This window comes from Coregonus lavaretus, assembly GCF_964263955.1.
Source record: "Coregonus lavaretus genome assembly, chromosome: 17".
In the NCBI taxonomy this organism is placed as follows: Eukaryota; Metazoa; Chordata; class Actinopteri; order Salmoniformes; family Salmonidae; genus Coregonus; species Coregonus lavaretus.
In genome coordinates, this window is record NC_140004.1 from 8020856 (window position 1) to 8047688 (window position 26833).

The window sequence follows — 26833 nt, forward strand, 5'->3', positions numbered from 1 at the left end:
TTTTTTAAAAGGTAATTTTGCAGTTTGCTTGAGCAATTGAAGATGGAAGGGAGCTCCACGCGATCATGGCTCCGTACAATACCGTGCACCGCCGTGAACTCATGGTGAGGAGAGGTTTCAGCTTATCTTTAGCAGCAGGCCTCATTATGTTTCCACCAGCAGGTTGCCTTGGCTGTGGGGGTGGGTGACATCTCTCAGATTTGTAACTCCTGCTAGGGGTGATTACCTGCCAATTAACTTGTGTGAAAACGACTTGAGACTTTCAAGCCCCAATGGAGGTGAAGCTGCCATCAGTTCCCTTCTCAACCCTTGTGACAAATGTCATTAAGCCTTACTCCCAACAGGACTTTAACTACCCCTTGGACATTTGACTACCTAAAACCTGATAAACAAATAATAGAGATTTGTCTACGTGTGACATAATGCGGCAGGTAGCCTAGCAGTTAGAGCGTTGGGCCAGTAACTGAAAGGTTGCTAGTTCAAATCCTTAAGCTGACTAGGTGAGAAATCTGTCAATGTGCCCTTGAACAAGGCACTTAACTTTAATTGCTCTGGGTAAGAGTGTCTGCTAAATGTCTGATGCATAGGAGTGTGTGTGTTATTTTCAGTCTGTATGGGTTGAAACAAGGCTGCTCCTAAAACATTTTAAACTTCAAGAAAGCTGTGCCTTTCATTTCTATGAGATGAGAAGAAAAAGACAGGGAGTCTAAGAGAGAGAGAAAAAAGCTGTGAATTAAATCCTTTATCCCGAGGATCAAATGTTTATTGGCACCACTGGGTCTCTGACCACCGGGTCATGTGCATGTGGTCTCTGGAGGCAAGTGTTCACGGTCGTCCCTGTGAGAGAGGGAGACTGAATGAACAGCCTGATGCATTGCGGGCACACACACCCACCCACACACACACACACACACAGCTATTCCATGCCTATTCTTCTCCACTCTCATAGCCAGCCCCGCCAACCAAGCACTATATTTAGCTCCGCTGCACTCTATTTTTAGACCTCTACTGGTTTTTGAGGCATTTATTGGGGAAAAGAATGCCAAAAAACAGAGAGGGAGGGAGAAGGGAGAATAGGGGGGTCTCCCAGTTTGGACATCTGAAACACACACATGTTGACGTGGTACTGCATGAACTCTGCAGCTGTTTTTAATCGCAGGGAAGTGTGAGGAAAACACAGAGACTGGAGAGGGGTAAAAAGAGAGAAAAAAAACATACGAAAATGCTGTTGGGACAGGGGGTTTAGGGAGGGCTGACTGGAAGAGTACAAAGAAATGCCTCAGTTGGTGGAATTCATGACGCGAAACCCTGGGAAGATGTTTCACAAACATGTAATATGTGGCAGATAAAGATGAGATGGCATCCCCCCAGTCTTTGTTTTGGCCTATCCCTGTGCCGTTAGCTTGGCAAGGTCAGAAGGTTAATTGACTTAGGCAGTCTAAGCAGCTTCCACCCTTTAATCCTCAACTCAGGTTGAAAAACAAGCAGGCTGATCTATCCGCAGCCTCTTGCTGACACACCCTGTCTGTCTGTCTGTCTGTCTGTCTGTCTGTCTGTCTGTCTGTCTGTCTGTCTGTCTGTCTGTCTGTCTGTCTGTCTGTCTGTCTGTCTGTCTGTCTGTCTGTCTGTCTGTCACAGCACCTCAAACACAAGCCCAACATCAACCTGGACAACTGTAAGACAGCGTATCATAACTTCCTTATTTTTCCTGGACGTTGATATGTGTAGAAATGGGAGAGGTAAATTAGTGCAGGCATTTAAACTGGAGGAGTTTACAGCAACTGAAGGAGTTGACAGCAGGGCTCTTTGTGAGGCAGAAGAAGCAGCCATTGAGCAGCAATCCACAGAGAAAACTCCTTAAGGCTAATGTTCTCTCCGCTGTTTAGAATCCAAATAAGTACATAGAATAGCACACATGCTTGAAAATATTTTCACAAGAAATAAGGCAAGAGCACACTGGCACTTTGAAAAGGATATCACATGCTCGGAGTCTGTTGACGTGCAAGAACACGATGGAGAAAAAATGCTTTAATTAAGTCGTAAGGAAAAGTTCGGAGGCAAATTAGACTGAACGCAGATAATTAGTCTCCCTGGTATTTATAAATGTGGAAAAAAAATCTCGTTTCAATGCCAAATGAAATGTTGTGCGAGGCATGTAATAAATGTGTGTGGATGTTGGTACATTTCTCTTTTTGTCTCTCACGCTCATGCCCTCCCGCCTCCATTCTCTCCTGCTCTCCTCTCTCCTTCTCCCTCCCTCTCTCCCTCCGATGGACTGACGCTGGGCTGCAGTCACACCTGTGCTTCTCCTCACACGTCTCGGCACACGGGCAAAACATACGCCAGCGAAACATCGTGAGGGAGCTTTACTGAATCTCATTAGCCAAGCAGGTAGTCATTAACAGAATGACCTTTGGAAATAATTACCAGCCTGCCTCCCTCCCCCTCTCATTCAGAAGTTCCTGCTAGGTGAGAGTGAGAGAGAGAGAGAGAGAGAGAGAGAGAGAGAGAGAGAGAGAGAGAGAGAGAGAGAGAGAGAGAGAGAGAGAGAGAGAGAGAGAGAGAGAGAGAGAGATAAAGGAGCGGAGGGAGGGAGGGTGGTCAGGCAGGCTGCTGCTGTTTAAGATTAAAGGGTGAAGTGAACTCTCAGATTAGGTTAATCTGTGCGCCACGCTCCTCCTCTCCCTCCTCTCCTGGCTGTGGGCTGTGCCACATGCCCATGTGGCGCCCCATGTGAGGCCGTGGCCACTGCGACGGAGCGTGGCGCACTAAGCTAGGCTGAGGTTATGATGCCAATGTCACTGCAGGTGTGTGCCCATCGTCATGGCCACACCTCCTAACATCCCCTATCAAGCCAACTCCCACCCTCCCCTCCAGGCTGGTACTCAATCTATACCCTCCAGCTCCATCTGAAACGTGTGCTCTTTGTTTCACAGAGGAAAAACAAACATGTTGTGGAATGGGGATTTGGCACAGGCTGCTCAGAGTGTGTGTCGTTGGACTGGGGCTGTTCGATTGCACTGAGCGCCAGCCACATTTGGCTTGGCTCTGTCTACCCACTAGAAGTAAAGGTCTTTCATGTGCACTGGAAATTAAGAATCCCCATATCCATGTCATAAATCTCTAATGAGAACTCAAAGAATATTCTTGGTGGAGAGGTAAAAAAAAGGAAAGGATAGATCCATTCTCCTGTCATTTCCCAACACGGCTTCCCATTTCTCCACTAATGCTGCTCACATGTCCAGGAAACCGCCCTGGCAGCCGGAGAGTATAGGAAATCTATCTGTGTGTTGGAGCTTTTTATCTGGAGCCAGTGGCAAACTGCACTATAGACCTGCCAAGAGGAGACTCAGAGGGCCGTACTGACAACAACACAACCAGATAGCCTAGCTGTGTGTACACGGTGTGTTTTTTTAACATTAATTTAATTAATTCAATAAATTAAATATTAATGTCTAACTTTAATTATGTGGACCTTCCCAACTTTTGTCTAGCATCTGATGCTGTCATGTAGGACTATTTAAATGAGAATCTAAAGACATAGTTTAAGAATACTAGAATCCACTAGAATACTAGAATCCAACTAGAAAATACTCAGAAACAGATGGGCCTATCATGTTTCAATTGAACAGCTATTTTCATTGGATTGGATCATTAATCTCTTGTTACCCTGGCTGCTGTGCTCCAATCACAGTAATTGGCAAGGAGCTGGTTTCCTTTGGTTAGACTTTGGTGGCCATCTTGATTCAATTTTCTGTAACGCTTGTTCACGGTATTACAGTTTGGAGGAGTTTTTCTCTCCCTCGAATTGATGGTGTCAAAAAGGTTAAAAACACATAATGTTGCTGGGAACAACATTGGTGTCTTGGTCTCTTTGGTTGGACATATATTTGTGGTAGTGTCATCCTCAGCTGAGACAGTTTTCCCTAAGTGTGTCATCTAGCCATACACAACCCCTTTCTCTCTCTCCCTCTTCTCTCTCTCTCCCTTTTCACTTGCTCCCACTTGCTCCCCACTTCTCTCTATTTCAATCTTCTCCCGAGTGGATTAGCATCAGGCAGATAGGGCTCTACCTGTGCAGAGCACATGCCCCTTTGCCCTTCCAGTCTCCAAAGTGCCCTTTTCGGTGGTGGCATAATTTCCCCCCAATTTTCTTGGGGTTGTAAATAATTGTTTTGTCGTTGTTGTTGTGAACCCACTGCCTGCAAGACGTCGTACAATTCTCATCTATGCTTCAGAAGCAGAGATAGTGGCAACAAAATGGAGTTGGGTTGGATATATTTTTATTTTCTACTTTTATTTATACAGGCTGGGTCACCATTGAGACCAGGGTCTCATTTGCAAGGGAGCCCTGTGAACATGAAAATTAAAGATGGCGCCGGAGAAGGCTGCCGTTTTACAGCACTCTAACAAATTGTACTATTATGTGTGTTTTTTCGCGTTACTTGTAATTTATTCTGTACATAATGTTTCTGCCATCGTCTCTTATAACCAAAAAGAGCTTCTGGATATCAGGACAGCGATTACTCACCTCGTATTGGACGAAGATTTTTCTTCAACAAGTCGGACGCGAAGGATATCCTACAGACACCCGACAAGGCCCAAATCCCCGTCATTCGCAGGAGAAAGAGACGGAGATATCGTGGAGTCCTTGGTGTCCACATCACCAACAAACTATCATGGTCCAAACACACCAAGACAGTCGTGAAGAGGGCACGACAAAGCCTATTCCCCTTTAGGAGACTGAAAAGATTTGGCATGGGTCCTCAGATCCTCAAAAGGTTCGACAACTGCACCATCGAGAGCATCCTGACTGGTTGCATCACCGCCTGGTATGGCAACTGCTCGGCCTCCGACCGCAAGGCACTACAGAGGGTAGTGCGTACGGCCCAGTACATCACTGGGGCCAAGCTTCCTGCCATCCAGGACCTCTATACCAGACGGTGTCAGAGGAAGGGCCCTCAAAATTGTCAAAGACTCCAGCCACCCTAGTCATAGACTGTCCTCTCTGCTACCGCACGGCAAGCGGTACCGGAGCGCCAAGTCTAGGACCAAAAGGCTTCTCAACAGCTTCTACCCCCAAGCCATAAGACTCCTGAACAGCTAATCATGGCTACCTGGAGTATTTGCACCCCCACCCCATCTTTTTACGCTGCTGCTACTCTGTTAATTATTTATGCATAGTCACTTTAACTCTACCCATATGTACATATTACCTCAACTAACTCAACAAGCCGGTGCCCCTGCACATTGACTCTGCACCGGTACCCCCCTGTATATAGCCTCCCTACTGTTACTTTATTTTACTTCTGCTCTTTTTTTCTCAACACTTTTTTTGTTGTTGATTTATTTTACTTTTTTATTAAGAAATAAATGCATTGTTGGTTAAGGGCTGTAAGTAAGCATTTCACGGTAATGTCTACATCTGTTGTATTCGGCACATGTGGCAAATAACATTTTATTTGATAAGATTTGAACATACAATAAATAATATCAATACAATAAATACAACAAGATTAATCAAAACAAACACAACCCTCCCATATCACCACCCTTAAACTCGATCTAAACTGTCCAATGGAGACAAGCGAGTCTAGGTTCAATGTGGCCTGAAGGCTATTTCATGAGCGTGGGGCATAAAAACTAAAATTATTTTTCCCCAGGTCAGTGGAGGCCCGCGGGACCTCCAGAACCAGCCAGTCCAGAGAGAGGGTCTGACAAATGATGGATCTCCAGTTACTATGTGAGCTGAGGTAGTGGGGGAGTGTCTGAAGAAATGCTTTATATACAAAATGAAGCCACTCACAGAGAACAGAACTATACAAAATGCAGTGATGTGCACGGAAATTGTCCCCAGTGATAAAACGCAGTGCTGAATGATAGACTGCATCTAAAGGTTTTAATGTAGAGGCTGCCACTTGCATGTAGATTGTATCACCATAATCAAGTACTGGGAGAAGTGTTGCTTGAACAATCTTCCATCTACTTTCCAAAATGAGGCAGGATTTATTTCTATAAAAGAAACCAATCTTAATCCTCATCTTTTTTTTCAATGTGTGTATTAAAATAGAGCTTATCGTCAATCCAAATACCCAAGTACTTAAAATAGGGAACTAGCTCGAATTGGCCTTTAATGTGCAAATATGTTGTCACACTCTGGTTCTAGGACTTTTTGTGTTTAGTCAGGGTGTGTAGATTTCCGTGTGTTGTGTACTGTGGGTAGTGTCTAGGTGTTCGCGTTCTATGTTTGGTCAGTGACTCCCAATCGGAGGTAACGAGTGTCAGCTGTCGGCTCGTTATCTCTGATTGGGAGCCATATTTAAATGTCTGTGTTCACCTTGTGGTTGTGGGTTTTTGTTCTTTATTCAGTCGGTGTAACTGAGGACGTCACGGATCGTGTTTTGTTTTGTCGTGTGTTTCAAAATTAAAATCATCATGTTCACTCCCAACGCTGCGCTTTGGTCATACTTCATTGGCGATCGTGACAGAAAAACCCACCACAACGAGACCAAGCAGCAGTTGGATAACGGGTGGTGGAGCCAGAAGAGCGAAGGTTGGGAGAGGACTATGGAGGCCTGGTCCACCGAGAGGAGAGACCCCCAGAAAATTTTTAGGGGGGGGCTCACGACGTCGGGGCAGAAGGTGTACGGCCCGGAGGAGTGCAAGAGGTTGGCAGATATGGCCGCCAGTTTAAGGGGGCCACTGGTTACGAAGGGGATGGAAAGTGTGGAGGCACGGCGAGAGGTACTGGGGGGTGTTTCCAGTCCGGTCCGGCCCGTTCCTGATCCCCGTGTAGGGCCAGGGGTGTGTGTCCCCAGTGCGGTTCTGTCTGTCCCTGCTCAACGCACCAAGCCTAAGGGGTGCGTCGCCAGCCCAGCTCGGCCTGTTCCTGCGCCCCGCACCAAGTCTGTGGTGCGTTTCGCCAGCCCAGCCCGGCCTGTCCCTGCTCAACGCACCGAGCCTACGGGGTGCGTCGTCAGCCCTGTCCAGCCAGAGCCGTCCGCCAGACAGGATCAGCCAGAGCCTTCCGCCAGACAGGATCAGCCAGAGCCTTCCGCCAGCCATGAGCAGCCAGATCCTTCCGCCAGCCATGAGCAGCCAGATCCGTCAGCCAGCCATGAGCAGCCAGATCCGTCAGCCATCCATGAGCAGCCAGATCCGTCAGCCAGCCATGAGCAGCCAGATCCGTCAGCCAGCCATGAGCCGTCCAGCCAGGATCCGCCAGAGCCGTCCAGCCAGGATCCGCCAGAGCCGTCCAGCCAGGATCCGCCAGAGCCGTCCAGCCGGGATCCGCCAGAGCCTTCCAGCCGGGATCCGCCAGAGCCTTCCAGCCAGGATCCGCCAGAGCCGTCCAGCCAGGATCCGCCAGAGCCGTCCAGCCAGGATCCGCCAGAGCCGTCCAGCCGGGATCCGCCAGAGCCTTCCAGCCGGGATCCGCCAGAGCCTTCCAGCCGGGATCCGCCAGAGCCGTCCAGCCGGGATCCGCCAGAGCCGTCCAGCCAGGATCCGCCAGAGCCGTCCAGCCGGGATCCGCCAGAGCCGTCCAGCCGGGATCCGCCAGAGCCGTCCAGCCGGGATCCGCCAGAGCCGTCCAGCCAGGATCCACGCACCAAGCCAGGGGCGCGTGTCGTCAGTCCGGTTCCGGCCAGCGGGGCTAGGCAGGACCAGGGGTACTTTGGGGGGTTGGAGAGGAAGTGGGGAGGAAGCCCGGAGCCGGAGCCGCCGCCGAGGAGGAATGCCCACCCAGCCCTCCCCTGTTTGCTTGTAGTTAGGCGCGGTCGCAGTCCGCGCCTTTGGGGGGGGGTACTGTCACACTCTGGTTCTAGGACTTTTTGTGTTTAGTCAGGGTGTGTAGATTTCCGTGTGTTGTGTACTGTGGGTAGTGTCTAGGTGTTCGCGTTCTATGTTTGGTCAGTGACTCCCAATCGGAGGTAACGAGTGTCAGCTGTCGGCTCGTTATCTCTGATTGGGAGCCATATTTAAATGTCTGTGTTCACCTTGTGGTTGTGGGTTTTTGTTCTTTATTCAGTCGGTGTAACTGAGGACGTCACGGATCGTGTTTTGTTTTGTCGTGTGTTTCAAAATTAAAATCATCATGTTCACTCCCAACGCTGCGCTTTGGTCATACTTCATTGGCGATCGTGACATATGCAGGTCCTCAGGGTCAATATTACGAGACCTAGAGAACAACATAAACTTGGTTTTATTAGCATTTAACACTAGTTTAAGATCAGTAAGCAATTTTTTTAATTGAGTCAAAACCATGCTGAAGGTCATGAATGGCTTGCTGTACTGAGGGGGCACAGGAGTAAATAACTGTATCATCTGCGTAGAGATTAATGTTACAGGTTTTAACACATACACAAATATTATTTATATAAATAGTGAAGAGAACAGGGCCCAAAATCGACCCCTGCGGCACACCTTTTGTAATATTGAGGAAACTAGATTTGATAACATCAGTAAGCACACATTGTGTCCTGTCCGTTAGATAGTTCTTGAACCAATTGCAAGATGCCTGATCTAGGCCTATTTCAGACAACCTTTGAACAAGTACGAAATGGTCAACTGGATGTCTCCTGAGTGGCGCAGTGGTCTAAGGCACTGCATCGCAGTGCTAACTGTGCCACTAGAGATCCTGGTTCGAATCCAGGCTCTGTCGCAGCCGGCCGCGACCGAGAGACTCATGGGCGGCGCACAATTGGCCCAGCGTTGTCCAGGGTAGGGGAGGGAATGGCCTGCAGGGATGTAGCTCAGTTGATAGAGCACGGCTTTTGCAACGCCAGGGTTGTGGGTTCGATTCCCACGGGGGGCCAGTATAAAAAAATAAAATAATAATTGTATTCACTAACTGTAAGTCGCTCTGGATAAGAGCGTCTGCTAAATGACTAAAATGTAAATGTAAACTGTATCAAATGCCTTCAACAAGTCAATAAATACAGCAGCACAATGATTTTTATGGTCTAAACAATATAGCACGTGTAGCTGCTGAAACAGTGCTATGTCCAGGTCTAAAACCAGATTGGTGCTCACTAAGAATAGAATGAGAAATAAAAAAAAGTTATAAGTTGAGAGTTGGCCAGGGACTCTAAAAACTTTGGCAAGGCAAGATAGCTTGGAAATTGGATGGTAGCTTTCCAAGTCAGAAGGATCTTCACCTTTGTGTAGGGGGAGGACTTGTGCCATTTCACAGATCTTAGGGATAACCCCAGAAACAATTAGCAAGTAAAAAAATATATTTGTTTTAGAGATTGAACTACCTTCCAGAAGTCAGCTGGATTCCCACCATTCTCAGATACACAGTTCAAGAAGTATGTCAATTTTGCTGTTCTAACCAGGGATAGACATCTATTTCTCAAGCGTCTGAAGGACTGCCAGTCAGACGTAGAATCAGTCGGTCTAACCTTAGCCAGCGCTGAATGTATCTCCTGAAGTTTCTCTGATAGTTCATGCGTGAACCAGGGATTAGCTCTATCCCTTACCCTTAGTTTTTTAACAGAGCATGCTTATCTGCAATAGAGTTTAACAAAAAAGTTAAACAATTTAGGGCCTGATCCAATTCAGAGATATCAGACACAACCCCCCTTTCACACAATCCCAGATCAGACAACAATTGTATCTCATTGAAATTCCTAAACGTTCTCTTTGTAATAATGTGAGGGAGAGATTTAGGTAGCTTTGCATCTCTTATGCAGGCAATAGGACAATGGTCACTGAACTCATTAGCAAAAATTCAATTGGCTGTATACTTATGAGAGGCATTTGTCAAAATAATATCTAAAATAGTAGATTTTTCAGGGTGTTTAAAGTTGGGGCGGGTTGGTTCAGTTATCAACTGAGCTAGATTTAGCTCAATGCAGCTATCTTTCAGCCTATCAGAAGCTGGCATCAACCAATCCAGATTAAGATCACCCAAAAGTACTAGTTCAGATTCAGCATAGTTAGATAGCAAGTCAGACAATTGGCTAAGGACACATGTTGAGGCAGGGGGAGGGCGATAATTTCCCACTAGCGTAAGGTGGGCATTATTATTATTTTTTTAATACTTTTTTTATAGGGTGTAGATCAGCTTTAATATTGAAGATAAATTGTGGCTTCTATCAATGTAATTGTCTGCATCATTTCCAATCCCCCATATATATATATTTTTGTAAATATATATATTATTTTAAATATACAGTATATATTTTTTAAATATATTTTCCTTCTTTATTATTTTCCCCTAACCCTACCACCCCTCCCCTAATTGGAGTTGGGCATTATTACCAAGGCCCACATTTAGGACTATACATTCAAATTGCTTAGGGACAGAGGTAGTGAGAGATACAGAAACAATTAAATTGTCCTTTTTAAATATGGAAACACCTCCACCTCTGCCAACTCTGTCAGCCCTAAAAGCATTATAGCCAGCCAGAGACACATCTTATTTAGCCAAGTTTAAGATATTACCAGTATGTCCACATTGGTTTGAGAGGCCAGAGTTATAATAACATACATTTTCGAGATCAAACTTCTGGCATTTACATTAATCAGTCCAATGCCGCAGCTGCGGGATTTCAAAACAGACAGTCTCTAATACAAGCATACTATGCTCAGTTGGTAACCCCTTATTTGAAAATACCATAGGGCTAGCTTGAATTGGTATAGATACAAGATTGTCTAGAACTGTGCCATTGGGCCTATGTTTGAGTGAGGACGTGGATTAAAACAAGAGTCGAGGGTTACCTGTTGCAAGCCTGCAGTATGATGATAATGCTGATCATTTATGGTTGGGATTACTTTAGCGGAATTTGGGGTGTTGATAAATCAATGTCTCAGCGCAGCCTTGAAATGCGCGGCCAGGTTCCAGGCACAAAGATAATTTGGATGGACCCATCCTCTCTGTACAGTATCTTCTGTTTCCGAAAGGTGTCAACGTTTTCCACAAAAGTAACTCCAACAGAGCTACAGTAGACTCGTAGCCAGTCGTGTAGTGCCAGCAACCTACTGAATCTTTCGCTGCCACGACTCAGTGAGGACACTGGGCCTGACATAATTGGACGCTTGTTGGAGTCTTTCAGAGTTCCAATCAGTTCTTTTAAATCCTGTTCCAGCCGTTCCGAGCTAGCCATCCTAATGTCATTAAATCCCACATGGACTACGACTACCGAGATGTTTCTCAGCATAGTGCTGCCGATGATAATGGCTGGTGAGATGGCAGATGAGGTCCGGCATTTAAAAAAAATTATATAGTAATTGTAGGCTACAGATGTAGGATCGTCATTTGAGACAGTTTGCTACAGCAGGAAAACAATCCTGCAGCAACAGGAAATCTTAATTATTATATGGATTATAATTCATGGACATTTTCATAGGGGTTGATACATTTTTCGTGAGGGAAAATCAAGTGGAAATTACAAACTTCAAAAGCTTTTTTAAACCTCAAATACACTACAAGTTTTACATTTCCTGCATTGCAGGAAAGTTCTCCTGCAACAGGGTGATCAAATTCATATCTTACATCTATACAGTATTTCTTACAATCTTCTATTTTGACTGGAATTGTGTTGGTCATTGTTAATAAGTCCAGCATTTATTCCAGTACAAAGTAGTTTTGCAAAATACTTTACTGATCAGATTGTGCTGCTTTCCCCTGTTCTTGTAATAATTGCTCAATGAGTGTGTGACCATGGATAATTATATATATATATAGTATATATATATATTTTTTTTTTTTTGGGGGGGAGGCCCTTTTTGGTCTGTGCACGGCCCTGATTAGCGTGATAGCAGCTACTGAACAAGGAGGAAAGGTACGGCCAGATGAATGAAGAATAGAACATTTTAAAAAACAGAGAGATAGGTCCCTGGAGTCCCTTTTAAACATACTGTAGCTGGAGAGGCTGTGCAACCCTCTCAGCGCCACTCTCCCAACAACGCTAATTATCAACAAAAGACATGATAATTACATAGAGCTTTATTGCTAATGTAGCATGCCTCTCTGCCAGCTGCCCACACGCTGCGCTGTGCTCCTCTACCACTGCCTCTCCTCCCACTACACCTCCAGGCACAGCAGCCCATTGCAAAAGACTGAGATGCTCTGATTGTGTGTGTGTGTGTGTGTGTGTTTATATCTGAGGAGTTACAGATCTACATACACTAATATCAACTACATCACATGGTAGTATATTGCTATCTGGTCTTTGGCCTTCTCCCACCAGCCCTCCCTGTTCTACTGTCCTCCTGTCCCACTGTCCTGGACCTCCTACCCATCCTGCCATCACAACAGGAAGTCTGCTTTGTCCCCCCCTTCACACCCACCCACATCCCCCACCTGTGACATAACCTAGCAGCGGCACACAAGGCTTGGCAGGAGAGTTCCACCCCTACACCCCTCCCTCCCCACCTCCCATGGTAAACGTGCTCGTGGCTGCGCTGTGGCCAATCCCTTTAGCACGCCGCGGCTAAGGCCTCTTCAGATCGATTTCGCCCACTGCGAGTCGGTCTAAGCGAGCGGAACCCATGTCCGCCCCGGGATCACAGAAGCCAGCGCCGCAGCACTCCCCCGCTACACTCTTTAGCGTACTCCTCAGACACGGCTGTTTACACGTTAGCCATCCTCCACTCGGCTAATGGAGAGCTTCAAAGCCCCTGCAGGTCTGGTCATGGGCGCTTGTTAAAACATGTGACGGCTCTCTTCATGGTCTCTGTAGGACAGGTTAATGCACTGACAACAGTTGCTGAAGGACTTATATGCAGAGACTGGATATGTAGGCTATGATATGGATAAGAGCGTCTGCTAAATGAGTACATGTAAAATAAATAACATGGAGAGAATGCTTGATATCTTTCTGTGTGTAGTTGGACATGATTTACATGCCGCTGCATGGTAGGGGAATTAGGGTATTTCATCAGGATACAAAGAGACTTTGGGGGTACTACATACATTATATGTAAATACTATATTATAGATGGGCGTATGTAGGCCTACTGGGTAAAATGTGTTCTTAAAATACATTCCAATACTTTGAAATGTATAATTTTCCAGTAATTAATACATTGCAATGCATATGCCCAATGCATATAACTAACATAATTTCATGCATCTGGTACAGTTGCATTTGCAAAGTAAGAGTAGGTTTGAAATAGTAAGCAGAGCATATCTGCTCTCTGTGTGTTCGTGCCGTGGGAGGAGGGGTTTTTCGTTGGCAGAGAGCAATGGCTAGCTAGTATGCTAACTATTCTAGCTAACTAACTGGCTGAATAAGTTGACGACGGACTCACTCAAACTGTCAAAACTAACCCAAAACTTTACACAACGTTAGACACGGACACGAATGATCTGCTTGGCGTGTTAACACACTGGTGGTTTGTTGTAACCGAGTATTGGTGCTAAACCGTGTTATTGGAGGCTGGCATGCCAGTTGGCTATGGCGTCATAGGATTCGGTGCCCTGGACGGTTTTCACGGAAGAATACTGTACCAAGTTAGCTAGCTGAATAAACTAAGTTAGTCTATTCCTAGAAAACATTGAACCGCTGTAGTTTACAACAATTATAATTTCTAAAGTTGAAGTTGGGAGAGTTATATTTGAGTGTTTCAGTGAAACATATGTGAGGGAGGCCCCGCTCTCTCGCTTTCCCAGATGTTTAGTTCATTTCATTCCGATCTCCTTTGCATTATTGTAGCCATTTTCTGTAGCCTGTCAACTATTTGTCTGTCTATCCCTGTTCTCTCCTCTCCGCACAGGCTATATAAACACCTCACACCGCGTGGCTGCTGCCACTCTAACCTGGTGGTCCCTGCACGCACGACCCACGTGGAGTTCCAGGTCTCCGGCAGCCTCTGGAACTGCCGTTCTGCGGCCAACAAGGCAGAGTTCATCTCAGCCTATGCTACCCTCCAGTCCCTCGACTTCTTGGCGCTGACGGAAACATGGATTACCACAGAAAACACTGCTACTCCTACTGCTCTCTCCTCGTCTGACCCCGAGAGCATCTGGTCAGCGGGGTGGTGGCACAGGAATCCTCATCTCTCCCAAGTGGACATTCTCTCTTTCTCCCCTGACCCATCTGTCTATCTCCTCATTTGAATTCCATGCTGTCGCAGTCACTAGCCCATTCAAGCTTAATATCCTTGTCATTTATCGCCCTCCAGGTTCCCTTGGAGAGTTCATCAATGATCTTGACGCCTTGATAAGTTACTTTCCTGAGGATGGCTCACCCCTCACAGTTCTGGGTGACTTTAACCTCCCTACGTCTACCTTTGACTAATTTCTCTCTGCCTCCTTCTTTCCACTCCTCTCCTCTTTTGACGCTTGACCTTATCTTTACTAGATGCTGTTCTTCTACTAATCTCACTGCAACTCCCCTCCAAGTCTCCGACCACTACTTTGTATCCTTTTCTCTCTCGCTCTCCTGCAACACTACTCACTCTGCCCCTACTCAGATGGTAATGTGCCATCGCAACCTTCGCTCTCTCTCTCCCGCTACTCAATCCTCTTCCATACTATCATCTCTTCCCTCTGCTCAATCCTTCTCCCGCCAATCTCCTGATTCTGCCTCCTCAATCCTCCTCTCCTCCCTTTCTGCATCCTTTGACTCTCTATGTCCCCTATCCCGGCCGGCTCGGTCCTCCCCTCCTGCTCCGTGGCTTGACGACTCATTGCGAGCTCACAGAACAGGGCTCCGGGCAGCCGAGCGGAAATGGAGGAAAACTAGACTCCCAGTGGACCTGGCATCTTTTCACTCCCTCCTCTCTACATTTTCTTCCTCTGTTTCTGCTGCTAAAGCCACTTTCTACCACTCTAAATTCCAAGCATCTGCCTCTAACCCTAGGAAGCTCTTTGCCACCTTCTCCTCCCTGCTGAATCCTCCTCCCCCTCCCCCCTCCTCCCTCTCTGTGGATGACTTCGTCAACCATTTTGAAAAGAAGGTTGACGACATCCGATCCTCGTTTGTTAAGTCAAATTACACCGCTGGTCCTGCTCACACTGCCCTACCCTATGCTTTGACTTCTTTCTCCCCTCTCTCTCCAGATGAAATCTTGCAACTTGTGACGGCCGGCCGCCCAACAACCTGCCCGCTTGACCCTATCCCCTCCTCTCTTCTGCAGACCATTTCTGGAGACCTTCTCCCTTACCTCACCTCGCTCATCAACTCATCCTTGACCGCTGGCTATGTCCCTTCCGTCTTCAAGAGAGCGAGAGTTGCACCCCTTCTCAAAAAACCTACACTCGATCCCTCCGATGTCATCAACTACAGACCAGTATCCCTTCTTTCTTTTCTGTCCAAAACTCTTGAGCGTGCTGTCTTTAGCCAACTCTCTTGCTATCTCTCTCAGAATGACCTTCTTGATCCAAACCAGTCAGGTTTCAAGACTGGTCATTCAACTGAGACTGCTCTTCTCTGTGTCTCTCTCCTCTGCTCTCGTCCTTCTAGACCTATCTGCTGCCTTTGATACTGTGAACCATCAGATCCTCCTCTCCACCCTCTCCAAGTTGGGCATCTCCGGCGCGGCTCACTCTTGGATTGCGTCCTACCTGACAGGTCGCTCCTACCAGGTGGCGTGGCGAGAATCTGTCTCCGCACCACGTGCTCTCACCACTGGTGTCCCCCAGGGCTCAGTTTTAGGCCCTCTCATATTCTCGCTATACACCAAGTCACTTGGCTCTATTATATCCTCACATGGCCTCTCCTATCATTGCTATGCAGATGACACACAATTAATCTTCTCCTTTCCCCCTTCTGATAACCAGGTGGTGAATCGTATCTCTGCATGTCTGGCAGACATATCAGTGTGGATGACGGATCACCACCTCAAGCTGAACCTCGGCAAGACGGAGCTGCTCTTCCTCCTGGGGAAGGACTGCCCGTTCCATGATCTCGCCATCACGGTTGACAACTCCGTTGTGTCCTCCTCCCAGAGTGCAAAGAGCCTTGGCGTGACCCTGGACAACACCCTGTCATTCTCTGCTAACATCAAGGCGGTGACCCGATCCTGTAGGTTCATGCTCTACAACATTCACAGAGTATGACCCTGCCTTACACAGGAAGCGGCACAGGTCCTAATCCAGGCACTTGTCATCTCCCGTCTGGATTACTGCAACTCGCTGTTGGCTGGGCTCCCTGCCTGTGCCATTAAACCCCTACAACTCATCCAGAACGCCGCAGCCCGTCTGGTGTTCAACCTTCCCAAGTTCTCTCACGTCACCCCGCTCCTCCGCACACTCCACTGGCTTCCAGTTGAAGCTCACATCTGCTACAAGACCATGGTGCTTGCCTACGGAGCTGTGAGGGGAACGGCACCTCCTTACCTTCAGGCTCTGATCAGTCCCTACACCCAAATGAGGGCATTGCGTTCATCCACCTCTGGCCTGCTGGCCCCACTACCTCTGCGGAAGCACAGTTCCCGCTCAGCCCAGTCAAAACTATTCGCTGCTCTGGCACCCCAATGGTGGAACAAGCTCCCTCATGACGCCAGGACAGCGGAGTCAATCACCACCTTCCGGAGACACTTGAAACCCCACCTCTTTAAGGAATACCTGGGATAGGATAAAGTAATCCTTCTACCCCACCTTACCCCACCCCAAAGAAAAAAAATATATATATTGTAAAGTGGTTGTCCCACTGGCTATCATAAGGTGAATGCACCAATTTGTAAGTCGCTCTGGATAAGAGCGTCTGCTAAATGACGAAAATGTAAAATGTAAATGTATCTAAGGCTACCAACATGATATATAGTACATTTACATTTACAATTACATTTACGTCATTTAGCAGGCGCTCTTATCCAGAGCGACTTACAAATTGGTGCATTCACCAATTTGGGGGGGGGGGGGGGGGGGGGGGGGTAGAATGATTACTTTATCCTATTCCAGGTATTCCTTAAAGAGGTGGGGTTTCAAGTGTCTCCGGAAGGTGGTGAGTGACTCCGCCGTCCTGGCGTCGTGAGGGAGCTTGTTCCACCATTGGGGTGCCAGAGCAGCGAACAGTTTTGACTGGGCTGAGCGGGAACTGTGCTTCCGCAGAGGTAGGGGGGCCAGCAGGCCAGAGGTGGATGAACACAATGCCCTCGTTTGGGTGTAGGGACTGATCAGAGCCTGAAGGTACGGAGGTGCCGTTCCCCTCACATGCCTCCTTAAATGCATTCCATGCTAAAGAATACAGCCTGGTATGTCTGTGTTTTCATCATTAATGTGGCTTATGCTTTGAGTGCATCTTTTGATAGAAGCTATTCGAAATAGGATATATTCGTTTTTAGTTGACCACTTGAAATGGTACAGTTGAAGTCGAAGTTTACATACACATTAGCCTAATACATTTAAACTCAGTTTTTCACAATTCCTGACATTTAATCCTAGTAAAAATTCTGTGAATGTAAAATGTCAGAATAATAGTAGAGAGAATGATTTATTTCAGCTTTTATTTCTTTCATCACATTCCCAGTGGGTCAGAAGTTTACATACAATCAATTAGTGTTTGGTAGCATTGCCTTTAAATTGTTTAACTTGGGTCAAACGTTTCGGGTAGCCTTCCACAAGCTTTCCACAATAAGTTGGGTGAATTTTGGCCCATTCCTCCTGACAGAGCTGGTGTAACTGAGTCAGGTTTGTAGGCCTCCTTGCTCGCACACGCTTTTTCAGTTCTGCCCACACATTTTCTATAGGATTGAGGTCAAGGTTTTGTGATGGCCACTCCAATACCTTGACTTTGTTGTCCTTAAGCCATTTTGCCACAACTTTGGAAGTATGCTGGAAGTATAGTCCCCTGCAGCCCAGTTGGTAGAGCATGGCGCTTGCAACGCCAGGGTTGTGGGTTCGTTTCCCACGGGGGGCCAGTATGAAAATGTATGCACTCACTAACTGTAAGTCGCTCTGGATAAGAGCGTCTGCTAAATGACTAAAATGTAAAACGCTTGGGGTCATTGTCCCTTTGGAAGACCCATTTGCGACCAAGCTTTAACTTCCTTGAGATGTTGCTTCAATATATTCACATAATTTTCCTTCCTCATGATGCCATCTATTTTGTGAAGTGCACCAGTCCCTCCTGCAGCAAAGCACCCCCACAGCATGATGCTGCCACCCTCGTGCTTCACGGTTGGGATGGTGTTCTTCGGCTTGCAAGCGTCCCCCTTTTTCCTCCAAACATAACGATGGTCATTATGGCCAAACAGTTATATTTTTGTTTCATCAGACCAGAGGACATTTCTCCAAAAAGTACGATCTTTGTCCCCATGTGCAGTTGCAAATCGTAGTCTGGCTTTTATTTGGCGGTTTTGGAGCAGTGGCTTCTTCCTTGCTGAGCGGCCTTTCAGGTTATGTCGGTATAGGACTCGTTTTACTGTGGATATAGATACTTTTGTACCTGTTTCCTCCAGCATCTTCACAAGGTCCTTTGCTGTTGTTCTGGGATTGATTTGCACTTTTCACACCATAGTATGTTCATCTCTAGGAGACAGAACGTGTCTCCTTCCTGAGCAGTATGACGGCTGCGTGGTCCCATGGTGTTTAAACTTGCGTACTATTGTTTGTACAGATGAACGTGGTACCTTCAGGCGTTTGGAAATTGCTCGCAAGGATGAACCAGACTTGGGGAGGTCTACTATTCTTTTTCTGAGGTCTTGGCTGATTTCTTTTTATTTTATGATGTCAAGCAAAGTGGCACTGAGTTTGAAGGTAGGCCTTGAAATACATCCACAGGTACACCTCCAATTGACTCAAATTATGTCAATTAGCCTATCAGAAGCTTCTAAAGCCATGACATCTTTTTCTGGAATTTTCCAAGCTGTTTAAAGGCACAGTCAACTTAGTGTATATAAACTTCTGACCCACTGGAATTGTGATACAGTGAATTATAAGTGAAATATCTGTCTGTAAACAATTGTTGGAGAAATTACTTGTTTCATGCACAAAGTAGATGTCCTAACCGACTTGCCAAAACTATAGTTTGTTAACAACAAATTTGTGGAGTGGTTGAAAAACAAGTTTTCATGACCTAAGTGTATGTAAACTTCTGATTTCAATTGTAAGTATATGGCCTGTATGCAACATCAACAACAACAATGGAGCATGCATTAGTTATTCTGTGTATTCTTTAATGCTTTTGAGCGTTCTGTAAACTTCACTAAGAAATAACCCTCTTCTTCTCTTTTCTGTCTCTCCAAAACCTAGTGATCCTATACTTCTGTCAAGGGTCCCGCTCACATGTTATCTTTGTGTGTCTGTGTGTGCAGCCAGGTATGTGTGTTTGTGTGTTCAGGTGCCTGTGTAGGTTTAAGAGGGAATCTTTACGTAATCTTGAATCACTGTGTGTGTGTGTGTGTGTGTGTGTGTGTGTGTGTGTGTGTGTGTGAGTGTGTGAATGTGTGTGGGTGTTTGAGTGAGTGTGAGTGCGTGTGTGCATATGCGTATGTGTGTGTGCATATGTGTTTGTATGTGGGCCACCAGGGTCAGGCAGATCGGCATGGTGACCGTTGTGTAACCAGGGTCACGTTGGAGCATGTTGGCCTGTCCCTGTGGCCTGGGGGGCGGCTCACCTGACCCAGTCATTTAACGTCCTACTGAGCCGGGCTTACATCACCCATGTCCACGCCACGGCGACCCAGGACAACATGTCCCCTGGAGCGCGAGTCATAACAATGCCAAGAGGACACTTACTATGGGCTAAATCTCACGGGGGCTAAGGGGCCTTAGTGATGCCAGGGGCTATAGGAGCCTGTCTCTTTAAGAGAGAGCCCAAGGGATAGTTGTCTGTACAGATATCAAATGAGGATTACTTTGGATGGATGCCTTATACTTTAGTAGTCTAGATATTACTCCAATGGTCATTGAGTGTCAATGTGTGTAGGTGTGTGCGTGTGCATGTGCATGTGTGTGTGTGTGTGTGTGTGTGTGTGTGTGTGTGTGTGTGTGTGTGTGTGTGTGTGTGTGTGTGTGTGTGTGGGTGCGTGCGTGTGTGAACATGTGTCTGGGGACTCACCTCCACGATATCAGAGTTGGTCCTGCTCTCGTGGGGCTCGTTGTACTCGGTGTACTTGAGCAGCACCTTGTCCATGTCGGTGCTGGCATACTGGAACAGCTTGTTGGTGCTGTTGAAGATGATGAGGGCGATCTCACAGTCACACAGCACGCTCAGCTCATACGCCTTCTTCATCAGGCCAAACTTCCTCTTCGTAAATGTCACCTAGGGGGAGAAGGAGACAGGGAGAAAGAAGAGAGGAGGAGAGAGAGCGAGAGAGGTTAGAGGGTGAACATCTGAGGCGGAATTTAGGGGGAGGCAGGTTTTCAGCACTGAAATGTGTGTTGTGTTTTCCTTGTTGGGGGTTGGAATGGGGGAATTTCAGTTATTGTACAGTACACCTGACTGGACCAGACCCCACTGTGTCAACACCAACCTGGATTTTCAGATATGCGATCCTACATTTTATTATTTAAAAAATGAATAAATACAAATAATTATTTTGTATTATAAAATGGAACACCATCCTTGACTTCTTTGTTTTCCTTCATAATGTGTGAAGAAAGCGAAATCTGGCGCAATCAGAGCTTTTCCACTCATAAATCACGAAATTGAAGCTGCATGAGAGAATTTCTCAAAAGTCAGGGCTGCTCTCCACTGCAACCTCCCACTAAGAGGTTACTGTAACAGTCCATCTACTCTGGCAAGAAAAAAAGAAGCTGAATAGAAATTTAAGGAACTGAGAGTGATCTGTCTTTAAGAGATAATGAGGCAGATCAGTTTATCTGTGGGCGACATCAAAGCATACTGCACTTTATTATAGAACATCTTTATATCAACCCTTCATATGTTTGGAGTGAATCAACCGCTCTCTCACAAAGACACACACGTACACCAACTCTATTGTGGGCTTGCGAGAGTACAGCTAAGACTTCTAACAGTCTTACAGATGCAACTTTGTATTGGTAAAAATAACCCAAGGGTTTACTCGCTGAGTTTTGTTTTATATAGCGCCTGAAACACCTGGTAGATATAAATGTTGCTCCACAGAAACCATGCAGGCAGTCTTCACATATAGGAACATATGTGTGTGTGTGTGTGTGTGTGTGTGTGTGTGTGTGTGTGTGTGTGTGTGTGTGTGTGTGTGTGTATGTTTGTGTGTGTGTGCGTGCGTGTATGTTTGAGGCCCAGTACCTCAGCACATCATCTTGAAACACATACACAGACATAAAATGTACCTTTAGGTTTTCCAAATAGAACCATGCAAGTTGTTTAATTCATGTGTCTGTTAACTCGCCCTCCTTGATGGGATAACACTGCTCAAAACAAATGAAATTGTATTTGTCACATGCGACGAAAATAACTTTACCGTGAAATGCTTAATTCCGAGCCCTTTCCCAACAATGCAGAGTGAAAAGGTACGAAAAAATTGCAAAACATTAAAAATTAAATAGTAACACAATAAAATAACAATAATGAGACTAAATACAAGGAGTACCGGTACCGAGTCAATGTGCAAGGGTATGAGGTAGTTGAGGTAATTGAGGTAATATGTACATGTAGATATGGGTAAAAGTGACTAGGCAATCAGGATAGATAATAAACAGAGTAGCAGCAGCATATATGAAGAGTGTGAAAGTGTGTCTAGGTGTGAGTTGTGTGTGTGGGGTCAATATGCATGTGTGTGTGTGTATATGTGGGTTGAGTCCAGTGAGTGTGAATAGAGCCAGTGCAAATAAAAGGGGATCAATGGAAATAGTCAGGCTAGCCATTTCATTCTGTTCAGAAGTCTTATGGCTTGGGGGTAGAAGCTGTTAAGGAGACTTTTGGTCCCAGACTTGGTGCTCCGGTACCGCTTGCCATGCGGTAGCAGAGAGAACAGTCTATGACTTGGGTGGCTGGAGTCTTTCACAATTTTTAGGGCCTCACGACCCACACCAGCGCAGTATATTCTAGACTACACACCCAAGGTGAAACCCACTAGGTGTCTGCTTCATAAACACTATCCTGTGCTTTTACATTGGTTCTCTCCATGGAGGAGGAATCTGATTGGTTCACAACCTTGTGATAACCTGATAATTACCTGGGGTCTGATTGGACAATAAGAAACGTTAAACTGTCGTCTTTCTGGCACCTCTCCAGATCACCAAGACTATATATACTCAATTACATCTCTCTCTCTTCCTTTCTCTCTCTTTATCTCCTTTCTCTTTGACTGGAGCAGGAAGCTGATGAGAGTGGAGAGAGAGAGAGAGATCTCCAGAACAGTGCCCAGCTGGTTGCTAATGATTGAGGCATGTTGATGTGTTTGTCTCTTCTATTCTCTACTGACACCTTACATGAGCCAAAAACACAAGAGCTAAACCTCCCAATAACAAACCAATTACCCACATCCTGCATACAAATGACTAGGAAGAGATTTGGAGCACAGCCAACTGTTTAGGTCTACTAGTGTGAAAGTTCTGGAGTGAAAAACTTCAGATATGGATGGACCAGATCAATGTAGCAGTGAAGGAATAAATGAACATATCATAAATGAACATATCATAAATGAACATATCATAAATGAACATATCATAAATGAACATATCTACAGTGTCCTTCAGTGTATCATTGAGGTCTTCAGAAGCTGAGAATCTCCCAGGACTGAAAGTGGAGAAGAAGATGGATAGATATCAATAGAGTTTTGCCTTTCCTTTCCTGCAATGAAATCTGACAGGATGCACCACAGAAATCGAATATAAAAGGATATCTCTCATCCTCCTCTCTACGATGATATGAGCAGCGCCATTCTGTATAGGCCAACCTCAGATGAACTACAGACCATGTCCCATCCTTCCCTTGGAGTTGGTGAATGATGTCACCACACCACAATGAGCTCCATATCGAATGGCCACCAAGGCTAAAGACAACAGAGGTGAAAGAAGAGACAGGACACGCTTTCAACTCCCCTACCATGACGTATGAAAAAGGCTCTAGACTTCAGTACAACTCAAATGATTCACCACAGAATGGTTCCGCTGGGCTTTAAATACCATGGTGACATTTACAGTCATACCAAAATGCAAAAAAAACGAATCCCCGTTCAGACGCGAGGACCAAAGGCAGGTAGCGACTGGATGATTAACTGTCATAACAAGCCCACTGGAATCTATAATGCAGTGGGACAGAAATACAAACACCAAGGCTTAACTAGGCCTGCTGCTGCTGGCTACTTGCTACATGACAAACTCAACAAGACACCACTAGAAGGTCATGTGAGGCTAGTTTGGAACAGGTCCTAAGTGGTGTCTTCCTCAGGTGGCAGGAAGTTGAAGGAACTTACAGGAAGTTCAAGTTCTGGTGCCTGAGGCTTTGGGGTAAGGTACATTCTACCGGAAGAACAGTAGCTGAGCGAACATGCAGGCCCAGAGGTGGCATCACCCACTCACTTTAAACTGACAATATATTTTTTTAAAGTGGTAGGTAGCACACATGGCACAGTGGGGGTCTGTGTCTCCAGAGGCAGAGCTATATCAAAGGGGAAGCTCATATTATATCCTACAAAAAAACAGATCTGATAAAAATCGGACCAAATGAAAAGTAAAACCTACATAAAAAAACAACCCACCCCCATTCCATAATCTTAACACATTTACCTCAAAAATCACACACGCATATATACAGTACACACTGACACACTTACAAAGTCACACGTACTACACTCTCACACGTCACAAGAAACACATCTTTTTTATTTTTTGGGAAATAGAAAATACAAGTAATGCACACACATCTGATCAATCATATGTGCATGTGAACATATCTACAACATGGAGTAGGTAGGCCTAGCTAGTTCTCTGAGTGGTGGTGAATTTCACTGGTAGGCTTGCGAAACGCTACACTGTGAATCACTGACCCCACATAATGCCCACATGTGACCGCAATTAACCGTCCGACACGACCCTTGTGCTGGTGATGTCACCACAGGCACTTCCTGTCGCTATGGGATCTCTAACCAATGTTCTGGTCCCCACTTCCACTCTGTAATCCAATGCAGTCAGTTACGTTTGCCTTGAATGGAGTTTCCAATGGAGGCCAAGCTATATCTCCTATCCCATTGTCAGCAATATCAACACGCTAATAACAGAACATTGGAGGTTTGGTGGGGAGAACAGTGTAAACCCTTCAGGGACAAACAACCTGTGAATGAGTGTGTTTTTACAGCAGAATTCTCAGGGGCCCAAGAGTGTGAAACCTATAGTTGCACAGAATAGTTCATGGTCTTACGATGCACAGTGAGAATTGTGTGCATTAAAACCACCAAAGGTTTGATGTTGTCTGTTAGAGCACTTCATCGGGTCTGAGGCTGAACACCCTGCCTCCTCACATACTATACACCCTCCCTCCCTGTCCCCTCATGACGGACAGCGTCAACCAAGAGGACAAACATGTTTACCACAAGGAGCTCCAAAGGACTGACGTGACGTACTACCGCCACAGTAAAGAAAATAGAAAAAAAACAAGGGAAAAATAAATAAATAAATAGAAAAGGTCAGCGAGTGGCTGATTCTCTGCCACATATTGGGGAGGATGAAGAGAGAGGGGAGGGAGGGGGCACAGGAAGCACATTTGTATGCATTTCCTCTCATAACAGGAAGAGCCCGGTGGCTTCCCCTTCACAATGGCTTCACTTCTGCTTCCCACCTCCTGCCTGCACTTCCCTGGGGGAGGAGGAGGAGAGAGACAGGGACCGAGAGCGGTCATTTAACAAAGCAAACACACACACAATATGTTAAGACTCATGCGCAGATACAGACACACGAACGCACATAAGCACTAAATACCTTGGCCCTCCTAGGGCTGTTGCAGTGACCGTCGTCATGACCGCAGTAAAATTTCACGTGACCGTTGAGTCACAGTAATCTCCTCTTATGCACTCAGGACATGTGTTGATAGTACCCTAACGACCATTAGGTCGCTAACGGCCTGGTACTCAGGGTTCTATTGTCCGTCTAACCACTCTGACATCAATGCAAAAGCAATCGAAAATCACATCAAACATGTATCATCAAAACAGTATCATGCTTTTAAAACTCACCTCACTGTGATGATCAATTTGAAGAAAGAAGTTCAAAAGCAGGTTGAAACTGAGTGTTAAACATGGCCATTGTGGATGTTGTTTCGAAGTCTAGCACAACAAAATGGACAATGCTTTCTAAGGTGATGATTAATTCAAAACATCCATATGCATATTAGAACTTATGCATATGCATAGGCTTATGAGTACAAGCCCCCCCCCCAAAGAAAACTGAATAAAAATGATGATTGTGCTGTTGTACAATACATAGCCTACCGCATATTACACATGGTAGAAAAACATAAAACTAAACTGTCTTAAGATGTACATAATTGGTCTAGCCTATACTCAAAAATTAAACAAATTTGAGTAATCGCCTTTGAGTGTGGACTGTATTATTATGCATACTGGATGGACTGGGTTACCTTATGCTATGCTCCAAAATTTATATCCACAAGTCTGGGAGAGAATGTATAGCCCTAGGCGATGCTGTTGGTTCATTGATTGTGCAGGGCGACTTACAGTTAGCTTACAATTCTATTGAATTTGTATATGATTTTGAATAGCCTAGTAATAGTTTTTTTTTAAATATTTTGTATGACAATAACCAGTTGACAAAATTTCATGGCCCTCCACACAAACACTCATTGTCAGAAGCCAAAGCAGGAAGCGATGGGCTCCTCACACAAAAGGAATAAGGAGAGTAGCTCAAGACCTGAACTCTCACTCTGGGCTAAACAGGCTTCTGGAGATGCATGATGACAACAGGAGCTTTGTTCCAGCTCACATCTCTAATATATGCTTCCTCTACTCCCCAGTACCACCCAGCACCCAACCACTCCTAATAGCCTGTCTTAGACATTCAGAGTACAGTAAAAACAAAGCTCCTGTGCAAGAGATTACATTTCAATTGAAGTTAATCAAGTAAAGTCTATCAATAAGTAATGTCTGAAAAAAATGTATACATTACAATATGAAACATGGCTAATGCAGAGATTGCATTGGCTTTTCTTTTCCCAGAGGCAGGGATTTCTGAGAAAAGCCCTCCTGTCCGAGTATGGTCGTGCTCTGTATGTTCCTGCTTATGCTGTAAAACCACAAGTGGAAAGTAATATATCCACTGCCTGCTGTGGATGTTACTTAGCGAGGGCCGAGTTGGTGGTGAGATTCACCAAAATAACTTTTCCTTTTCATTCATCTGTGAGGATGAAAATGTCTCGTGGCACAGAGCTCAAGTTGAAAGAAGGAAAAAGAGACACACCAATCATTCATTTTTTTCCTATCACTTCCATGTGAATCGTAGAGAAACAAAATGCATGAAAAGAGGGCAAAGTGGAGAACAAGAGGAGCAAAAGAGGCAGATACAGGAGATACGAAGACAAAAGAGGACATGAAGTGAAGGAAAGGTGAGGTTATTTTGCGAGCGCTCTCTGGGTGAGATCTCTCAGCGTTGAGCAGCCTGACACAGAGGAGCCTGGCTCACATACGTAACGATCACTAAAAGAAGAAGGAGAAGAGAAAAGGTGGGAAACTAGGGAAGAGAGGTGGAGAGCAGGGGGTGATGAAATACCCTGAGGGCCTCATTATCGTCCTGCTGTTAATTTACCTTGCAAGTTTTCTCACCCCACCGCCGTTGATTGGAGACACGGCACAATTATCGTAAGTGAAAGAACCATGTCTCTTCGTTCTGCGGCGCTGTGGTTGTCTCGAGAAGAGAAAAAAAATAAGAAAGAAGCTCACGTGCTGAAGATAAAGATCTATCGTTGTGATGTTGTTCACTTCTCTCTGAGTCCTGACTGGGGGATGTGATTGGGGAGGGATGGGTGGGTTCAGCGGTCTA

At 45.7% G+C, this 26833-nt stretch overlaps 1 protein-coding gene across 1 annotated transcript in view; it reads right to left on the bottom strand.

The window, feature by feature from the left end:
- Nucleotides 1-26833, bottom strand: part of mef2cb (myocyte enhancer factor 2cb) — an 86017-nt gene that overhangs the window by 24249 nt on the left and 34935 nt on the right. Inside the window, exon 3 of the mRNA XM_084181025.1 lies at nt 19956-20159. Within this exon, the coding sequence (XP_084037151.1) occupies nt 19956-20159 (204 nt within the window). The remainder of the gene's footprint in view (nt 1-19955; nt 20160-26833) is intronic.